The 10,249-nt window shown below is 47.0% G+C and overlaps 2 protein-coding genes across 2 annotated transcripts; one reads left to right on the top strand and one right to left on the bottom strand.

The window, feature by feature from the left end:
• Positions 1-555: 555 nt before the first annotated feature.
• LOC122678253 (olfactory receptor 10P1) lies at positions 556-1,538 on the top strand. Its single transcript, XM_043878880.1, has one exon. The coding sequence runs from the start codon at positions 582-584 to the stop codon at positions 1,518-1,520; it is 939 nt and encodes a 312-aa protein (XP_043734815.1). The 5' UTR covers positions 556-581; the 3' UTR covers positions 1,521-1,538.
• A 7,772-nt stretch (positions 1,539-9,310) lies between these two features.
• LOC122678247 (olfactory receptor 9-like) lies at positions 9,311-10,249 on the bottom strand. Its single transcript, XM_043878870.1, has one exon. The coding sequence runs from the start codon at positions 10,247-10,249 to the stop codon at positions 9,311-9,313; it is 939 nt and encodes a 312-aa protein (XP_043734805.1).

The raw sequence follows: 10,249 nt of genomic DNA, 5'->3' as shown, positions 1-10,249 counted from the left end.
AGGCACCAGGGAAGCCTACAGAATCCCAAAGTAGGATCCAATGGGGCAATATCATCACACACACAGTCACATCGTTGCCTGACACTCTAAATCCACAGCCCACCATGGTGATCACTAGACATAGGCTTGGGGCAGTCCCTGACTGAGCCCACTGCTGAATCTGGGGTCAGGAGACCTAGATTCAAGTCCAAGCCGGCCACTCCCTCCATATAGCCTCTGACAAATTATTTGACCCATCTGAGGCCCATGTGCATGCTAAATCTCTTCAATCATGTCTGACTCTTTGTGACCCTATGGACCATAGCTTGCCAGACTCCTCTGTCCTTGGGATTCTCCAGACAAGAATGCTGAGCTGGGTTGCCATGCCCTCCTCCAGGGAATCTTCCCAAGCCAGGGACTGAACCCGAGTCTCTTATGCTTCCTGTAATGGCCAACGGATCATCCGTAAAGTGCAGACCCTAACTCTCCCAGTTGATTCAAGAGGGACTGAATGAAAAGTGCTTTACTAAATTACATAAAGGCCAATTGTTTCTGTATTAACATCTCTTTCTTGGCTGTACCATAGGCTCCAGCCTGAACTTATGGCTAAAGAAAATCAGACTCTGCCTGAATTCCTCCTCCTGGGATTCTCCGACCTCAGGACCCTGCAAGGCCCCCTGTTCTGGGGGGTGTTGCTGGCCTACCTGGTGTCCTTGCTGGGTAACTGTCTGATCATCCTCCTCACACGGGCCAGCCCCACCCTGCACTCTCCCATGTACTTCTTCCTGCACCACCTCTCCCTGGTGGAGCTACTCTACACCACCGACGTCGTGCCCAGGACACTGGCTGACCTGGCCTTCCCACACCCCCGTGCCATCTCCTTCTGGGGCTGTGCAGCCCAGATGTATGTCTTCATTGTCCTGGGCATCTCAGAGTGCTGCCTGCTCACAGCCATGGCCTATGACCGCTACGCTGCCATCTGCCAGCCCCTGCACTACTCCACCCTCATGAACTGGCGGGCCTGCATGGCCATGGTGGGCATCTCCTGGCTCATGGGCATCATCACAGCCACCACCCATTCCTCCCTCATCTTCACCCTGCCTTTCCCCAGCCACCCAGTCATCCCACACTTCCTCTGCGACATTCTGCCAGTACTGAGATTGGCAAGTGCTGGGAAGCACAGGAGTGAGGTCTCTGTGATGATGGCCACCGTGGTCTTCATCATGGTCCCCTTCTCTCTGATTGTCACCTCTTATGCCCGCATCCTGAGTGCCATCCTGGCAATGGCCTCCACCCTGAGCCGCCGAAAGGTCTTCTCCACTTGTTCTTCCCACCTGCTCATGGTCTTCCTCTTCTTTGGAACGGCCAGCATCACCTACATCCGGCCCCGGGCAGGCTCCTCTGTCACCATGGACCGCATCCTCAGCCTGTTCTACACGGTCATCACACCCATGCTGAATCCCATCATCTACACCCTTCGGAACAAGGAGGTGACAAAAGCCCTGTGGCATGTGGTGAAGAGGCAGGTCCCCTCATCCTGAAAAGACTCAGGGGTTGTCTGCTCACTCACTCACTGCTGCTCCTCCCAGCCCCCAGATGCTAGTTTAAAACCCAGCCGACCAGAAACCGTGAGTGTGTGTGTGTGTGTGTGTGCGTGTGTGCAATCACACTCAATCAGTCATGTCCAACTCTTTGCAACCCCATGGACTGTAGCCTGCCAGGCTCATCTGTTCGTGGAATTTTCCAGTCAAGAATACTATAGTGGGTTGCCATTTCCTCCTCCAGGAGATCTTCCCAACCCAGGGAATAAATTCACGTCTCTTGTGTCTCCTGAATTGGCAGATAGGTTCTATACCACTGCACCACCTGAAAAGCCCCATGCAGCATCTCAAAGGGATTAGGCTTCCTGGCAGAAAGGGTTGATATTAAAACAGAGAAATCTCAAACTTACCTCCTCTCCCACACCCCAGACTCACTCTCAAAGAATGAGTTATTAGAGCAAGGCAGAATGGGAAGGAATGCTGACTATGGGGAAGAATACTGAACATCTTCTAGGTTGTTCTGGATCCCTGAGCAAGGTGATTGTCATGGCTATACCAGTCATCAGAGGTCCATGTCAGTCATGAAGGCACATGTCTATGAAGGTGACATCCAACTAAGTGACCCACCTAGAGGCCACGGAGTTTACCTTGCCTTCATCTCCTTTCTCCCAGAAACACACTGCAATCTTATGCCTTGGATGCCTTTTAGAAGAGAGGGAACTCTTATCCCCTCGAAATATTCCACATGAATGTTCCTCCCTGCTTTTCCCCATCCTTGATTTCTGACATCATCCTTAACTGGTGATAACATGTCCAACTGTCAAGAGCATCTCTCCAGTGTCCCCTGTTCGTCTCCCAACCTGTGCCATCAGCTTGATCCCAGACCTCCTTCTCCGGCAACGCAGGCCATATGAAACCCTGAGGCCACGCTGGATAGGAATTGGAAAGTGGACACTTAACAGTCACATCCGGCATTGGACCCTCCTTCATTGTTAGAAGAATCTTTCACTTCAGAAGTCTGGTGGGGAGAAAACCTATCTCCTTCTGAGAGCTGAGAATAGTTCTTAACCCCTCACCCAGGCACATGACCCATTTCCACCAGCTGGAGGCACCATTGCCTAACTTTGACCGAGGCTCCAGTGCCTGCAAAAGGCAGAGAGCAGCCCCTCTCTCTGACAACAGCAAAGAAGTCTGCAGCTGAAGAAGCAAGTTCCTGCTGTAGAAGTGGCATCTGGTCCCTCGACAACATCAATGGTTTCCTCGGCGGACCAGCTCATGTTTGGGAGTTACTCCTGGTTGAGGGACTGATGCTGAACCTGAAACTCCAGTACTTTGGCCACCTCATGCAAAGAGTTGACTCATTGGAAAAGACCCTGATGCTGGGAGGGATTGGGGGCAGGAGGAGAGGGGGATGACAGAGGATGAGATGGCTGGATGGCATCACCGACTCGATGGACATGAGTTTGAGTAAACTCCAGGAGTTGGTGATGGACAGGGAGGCCTGGTGTGCTGCGATTCATGGGGTTGCAAAGAGTCGGACATGACTGAGCGACTGAACTGAACTGAACTGACCTGAAAGATTGATTTACTCTTTGGAGGTGTTTCTGGAAGGCTTTCTGGAATAAGTGACTTGGTGTAGTGTTTCCAACCTTCTTCACATCATGGCACACATAGAAAGTGCTCATATTTCAGGGCAAACTGAAGGGGATTTGGAGGCATCTAGAAAGGACTTGCCCTTGGAGGAGGGCATGGCAACCCACTCCCATATTCTTGCCTGGAGAATCCATGGACAGAGGAGCCCGGCTGTGGGCTGCAGTTAGGGTCGCACAGAGTCGGACAGGACTGAAGCAATTTAGCACACACACAGAAAGGACCTGATGGAAAAAAATTCAATGCACCTTCTTTTTACTATATAATTATTGGGAAAATAAAATATATAATAATATGGAAGTTTTTAATACAGGTTTTACATAAGGCTTCCAAATAAAATATTTAAATGTTTATAAGGAGCTTGCTTCTGTGAACATAATTTTTATATTAGGTTTTTGCTTGAAAAATGACTAAACACCTCCTGATCAAAATTTTTTATTTATTTTTAATTGAACTATAGTTGATTTCTTGATCAAGCCTTTAGAGTATTAATTTCTTAAAATAACTATGTTCATCATAAATGAAAACTGCTCACAGAAGTGAATGATAAAAAAATGTAAAACCCTTTTCAAAGTCATTCAAAATTTTGCAATAGTTGAAATTATACCTAAATATATATTTATATTTACTAGCTCTTTCTTTTCTTTTATTTACAAGGGTAATCTTGAAAATCCTCATTAATAATGAAAAAGAATTTCATATCCAATCATACTTTCATGCACACTGAACATTTTCTTTTTTGATGTCAGTATTTTATGTCTAATCAAGCAAGAAATCTAAATCTTTTCCCAATGTGTTTCTGTGACTTACTCCTCTTCACTAACTGGGTGGCATTGAAGTTATCTATTGCCACCTAACAAACCACCCTAAATCTAGTGGCGTAAAGCAATAGGCAGTTTATTCTGCTCATAATCTCTGTAGTCTAGGAGTTTAGAAAGAGTACACCAAGGATGTCTCTCCTCTGCTGCTCAATGTCTCTGTCATCAGCCAGAAGAGCTTCAGTAGCTAGAAGGGACTTGAGCAGTTGAGAACCGCCGTCTAACAGTTCTTCGTTCACTTGTCATGTTTCAGCAATGACTGGGTTTATTCACCTACACGTGACCTCTCTATGAGCCTTGGGTTTCTCACAGCATAGCTGCTGGTTTCCAAGAAGGAGCATTCTAAGAGAAAACATCCCAAACCGAAAGCCAAGACAACAGCTGTGAGGCTTCTGATGTCCTAACCCTGCAAGTCACACAGCATCATTTCCACCGCCGGTTACAAGAAGGTCACTAAGGCAAGCCCATATTCAAGAGTAGGAGGTAGAGCCCACCTTCTGATACAGGAGAGTTACAAGGCCACATTGCCCTGCATGGAGCAGGGAGGGGCTTCTTCTCCGGTACTTCCAGTGGCTAAGACTCCAAGCTCTCAATGAAGGGGGCCTGGGTTCAATCCCTGATCTGGGAAATAGATCCCACATGACTCAAGTGGCAACTAAGAGTCTGCATGTCACAACTAAAGATCCCACATCCTAACAAGGAAGATCGGAGATCCCATGTGCTGCAACAGAGGCCCAGCCCAGCCAAATAAATCAAGTAAATAAACTTTAAAGTGCATATGGGGATTTATTTGGTAGTTCAGTGGTTAAGACTCCCCACTTCTACTGCAGGGGACATAGATTCCATACCTGGTCAGGGAACTAGGATCCCAATATGCCACACAGCGTGACAGAAAATTTTTTTAAAAAAGCAAAAGTGCATGTGGAATGGGAGAGATTGCTGCTGCAATGTTTGGGAAATCTTATCTGTTAGAGACAGATTATCAAGTAATCTGAGAGCCTATGTGTGCGTGCTGAGTCATGTCTGACTTTTTGCGACACCATGGACTGTAGCCTGGCAGGCTTCTCTGTGAATGGGATTCTTCAGGCAAGAACACCGGAGTGGGTTACCATGCCCTCCTCCAGGGGATGTTTCCGACCCAGAGATCACACCCAGGTCTCCATCACTGCAGGCAGATTCTTTACCTTCTGAGCCTCCAGGGAAGCCCATGAATACCGGAGCCGGTTGCCATGCCCTCCTCCAGGGATCATCCTGACCCAGGGATTTAACCCGTGTCTCTTACGTCTCCTGCATTTGCAGGCGGGTTCTTTACCACTAGGGCCACCTGGGAAGCCCCCAAGAGCCTATGAAAGTGAAAGCGAAAGTCACTCAGTCATGTCCAACTCTTTGCGACCCCGTGAACTATACAGTCCATGGAATTCTCCAGGCCAAATACTGGAGTAGGTAGCCGTTCCCTTCTCCAGGGGATCTTCCCATCCCAGGGATGGAACCCAGGTCTCCCACATTGCAGGCAGATTCTTTACCAGCTGAGCCACAAGGGAAGCCCCCAAGAGCCTATATTTCATGCCAAATCTGTTCCTTATAATGAATGACTGTTTTTATTTTAGTACAATCTGAAATTTCTATTATAATTTGCTTCTCATATAAGAATAACTCCACCCTTCATTTTTGTTCGTATCCATAAACACAAACATTTTGTTACTGTTGTTTTCATCTAGGTTTTCTCCCACGTCCTTTACAAACATGTGCATTCACGTCAGTGAAGAGTGTTTCATTTCTTACTTTTTCATTAAACACTCAAAACATGTCTTCAAATTTCAATTAAAATGAAATATTTGAATAGAATCAAATCTCCCATTCCTACTTTTTTAATAAATGTTGGGTTTATAACCATATATGTTCCTGCATTATCAAATACATTTCTGATAGAGGAGAACTTTTTTCACTTAGAGGATGGAAATAAAATCCTGCTTATAACATTATACTTGTGATGACTTGAGCGTTTTTTGCCATGTTCTAACTCCTTTATCCATATATGTCTAACCTTTTTTCTCCTCCATTTCCTGTATATTTTCAGTGCCAGGCACATTCAGACACATTTTTATCATAACACAACATCTGGTACTTCACTCTGGGTTGAAATGCTGAGTGATATGACACTATGGATAGAAGGCACATTCCTGGAAGCCATTCCTGCATCAGGACAACTACCAATAACTTAAGTATACTCAAAAGCAACTGTGAACAACATAAACCCAAACACTTTCATCCTACCAAACTCAATCTATCCCCAACTCAGCTTTGCCTTAGATCAAAAATTATCCATTGACATTTCAACAGTACGTATCACAAGGGGAAACTGGGCTGAGGAAGAGACTGGGCTGTGTCTCTCTCATACAGGAGAGAGACAGAAGTCACAACAGATTAAATAAAATAAAATTAAAAAAAAAAAGAAGTTACGGAACTTTCCTGATGATCCAATGGCTAAGACTCTGTGCTTCCACCACAGGGGACCCAGGTTCAATCTCTGGTCAGGGAACTAGATCCCACATGCTGCAGCTAAGACTGGGCACAGCCAAATAAATAAATATTTTTAAAAAGAAGAAGAAGAAGTTACAACAGTTTGCAGTTAAAATATATCACTATGCAATTTCTGTAAAAATATATGACCAGAGGAACACAATTGCTAGAATTTTCTGGCCCTTTTAAGGAGTCCATGCAAGTGACTGTTAAGCATCACAGTAAATCTAACTCCAAGTTTAAGCTTCACAATGTGTCTTCCTCTAAGTAGACACTGTTGTTATACCAATTGCACAAGATGAGGAAACCAAACTCAGAGATGTTGAACAACTTTCCCTAGGTAACACAGCTAGAGAATAACACACTTGAGCTTTCAACACTAGAGCCCATATTTTCACTCTGTACAGAATTAATTCTCCCTCTGATAATGTGAGTTTAGAGAAAGTAGGAAGATGGGAACAGACAAGGTGGGGAGATGTCTGGCAGTACAGTGGTTAGGATCACTGCCCTGGCACTGGTTCAATCCAGATTCAGTATGTTTTCCTTGGGCAGGGATAGAAATTCACCTTTCTTGCCTTGCCTCAGAGTTACACCAACTCTAGTGGTGTGCCATCACTTAATCCCCAGGCATCTTGATCATCCCACCATCCTGTAGGACATCACATGCCCCATCATCTTCATGAGACTATGCTGACAGCACCTGGAAAGAAGCATATGGTAGGCATGGTAGATATACATTCACATCAGAGAGCAGGAGATAAGTCCCATCAAATGCAGGGACGTGTCTCTCAGTGAAGACTGTCTGGGGACGTCAAGTGTTAGTCGCTTGGCCATGTCCGATTCTTTGTGACTCCATGGAGCATAGCCCACCAGTCTCCTCTGTCCATGGGGCTTCTCCAGGCAAGAATACTGGGATGGGTTGCCATTTCTTCCTCCAGGGGATCTTCCCAACCCAGGGACTGCACCCGGGTCTTTGACATCGCAGGCAGATTCTGTACTGTCTGAGCCGCCAGGGAAGCCACTATGGAAACGTCAAGACATCTCCTCAAACACTAAGGACAATCTGCCTTGCCGTTTTCTCTTTACAGTAAGAAAAAGACCTCCTGAGGATCTTGGGCTGGGGAAACAACACATAGTTCAGATGGATGTGCTGCTTCAAACTATTTAGCAGATATCCTACAGTCAGAGCATGAAGAGGCTCTCTAGCTGGTTCAGGCCACAGTTCTGCCATTGGACCTTCTGAACTACTCAGCAGACCCTAAGAAGCTCCATGGCAGTGGCACTGGAAACTGTGGTAAGTCCAAGAGGCAAACCCACATTTGAGAACCAAACCCAGGTTTTGAGAACCAAGGCTTGCCCTTTGGAGCAAATAATTATCTTATTGCAAAATAGTTTTCAAGCTCCTTATACACAAAAGTGAATACTGAACACCTGACCACTGGACAACGAGTGACTCTTGAACTGCGTGCTCAGGATAGATTGGATGTGACTTCATCCAAGACAAGGAACCTCTCAGAGACTTAGACAAAACAGCTAAACGTACTGTGGTATCTTGGAAGAGATAAAAGTACATTAGGTAAAAACTAAAGAAATCTGAATAAGGTGTCAATCTTAGGTAATAATAAAGTATCAGTATTTGTTCACTAATTCTGACAAATGCATCATACTAATTTAAGATGTTAAAAATACAGGTAACCAGATTTGGAGTATATGAGAATCATGTGTATTATTTAGCTGCATCATGACTCTTAGTCCACTTCCTTGCCCTGGAAATTCGACTGCTCTCAACTGGACCATAAAACAACAGAAACTCTCTTATTTGGCAAAAAGCTTTGAAAACTCAAAAAAAAATGTGCCTATATTTTGACTCAACAATTCTATTTCTAGAAGTTTATGATCAGAAGAACATAAAAATACACAAGTATAATGACACCTATTCAGCAATCAGTTCAGTTCACTTCAGTTCAGTCGCTCAGTCGTGTCCAGCTCTTAGCCACCCCATGGACTGCAGCACGCCAGGCCTCCCCGTCCATCACTAACTCCCGGAGTTTACTCAAACTCATGTCCATTGAGTCAATGATGCCATCCAACCATCTCATCCTCTGTCATCCCCTCCTCCTCTCGCCTTCAATTTTTCCCAGCATCAGAGTCTTTTCCAATGAGTCAGGTCTTCACATCACGTGGCCAAAGTATTGGAGTTTCAGCTTCAACATCAGTCCTTCCAGTGAATATTCAGGGCTGGTCTCCTTTAGGATGGACTGGTTGGATCTCCTTGCAGTCCAAGGGACTCTCAAGAGTCCTCTCCAACACCACAGTTCAAAAGTATCAATTCTTCGGCGATCAGCTTTCTTTGTTATAACAAAAAAATTAAAACTATTCTCTGCCCTGTTTCCACCCAAGTCAGACCTCCCACCTGGAGTAAAGGCGTTCATGTGGAAGCAGAGGCGACTGACAAGAAAGAAAAAGGTTTGCAGTGAGGAGTCTGGTAGGAAGAAAAGCACTGTCTCCAGGAATCGTAGCCCCAGGAAGGGCCCTAAGCCTCAGCAAAGACCAGAAGTGCTCAAACATGGACGAGACGGGCAGTCACCTTCACTCCTCAGCCTCCACCCAGGGCGTGTCTCTCCAGCTTCGTACCTAAAACAAGGCAGATTAGGGCCAAAAGAGCAGGCTGCAGAGGCCAAGCTCTGAGCAACAGCGCCCTCGAGCTGGGCAGGCTAGGGATCTCAACACACCACTCAGAGCCAGGGCTTCTTTCTCACTTGAAAGTCTCCAAGAATCAGGCCCTCCAACAACGAGAGGGGGTCAAGGCCTCCAGAGGTATTTCTTCACAAGCCGCCTCATTGCCCCTGTGACCTCCTCGTTCCTCAGAGTGTAGACGAAAGGGTTGAACATTGGAGTGACAACCGCATAGAAGAGGGCAAGGATCTGGTCTCTGGCCTGGGAGGAGCCTGTCCCCAGCCTCATGTAGGCAATGATCCCCGTCCCAAAAAAGAGCATGACCACAAGTAGGTGGGAGGAACAGGTAGAGAAGACTTTTCGACGTCCCTGGGATGTCGCGACGCCAAGGATGGTGACAAGAATACAGGCATAGGACACCATGATCAGTGAGAAGGGTGTTAGGATAAAGGCTATGGTGACGGCAAGATTGGCCACTTCACCCCAAAAGGTGCTGGCGCTGGCCAGGCTCAGCACGGGAAGGATGTCACACAGGAAGTGGTGGATGGTGTTGGCACCGTGGAAGGGCAACGTGCAGATGAGGGTGCAGTAAGTGGTGCTGGTGATGATGCCCATGAGGTAGCTGGCGCCCAGCAGGCACACACAGGCTCCCGGGCTCATCAGGGTGCTATAATGCAGCGGCCGGCAGATGGCAGCATAGCGGTCATAGGCCATGGCAGTGAGCAGGCCACATTCCGCGATGCCAAACAGGGAGAAGAAAGACATCTGGGTAAAGCAGCTGGCTCGCGGGATGGTGGGGCAGGAGGAGAGGAGGTCGGCCAGCATCCTGGGGACCACGGTCGTGGTATAGAGCATCTCCAGCCCGGAGAAGTGGCGCAGGAAGAAGTACATGGGTGAGTGCAGGGCAGCGTCCGCCAGGGTGAGGAGGATGATCAGCAAGTTGCCCAGCAGAGTGACCAGGTAGACCAGAAGCACCCCCCAGAACAGAGGGCCCCGGAGGGAACGGTAGCCTGAGAACCCCAGCAAAACAAACTCAGTCACTGCTGTGCCATTGCCCCCTCTCAT

The sequence above is a fragment of the Cervus elaphus genome, chromosome 3 (genome assembly GCF_910594005.1).
Source record: "Cervus elaphus chromosome 3, mCerEla1.1, whole genome shotgun sequence".
NCBI classification, from domain to species: Eukaryota; Metazoa; Chordata; class Mammalia; order Artiodactyla; family Cervidae; genus Cervus; species Cervus elaphus.
Note: the sequence above shows the minus strand (reverse complement) of the source record. Positions and strands in the feature narration are given on the sequence as shown.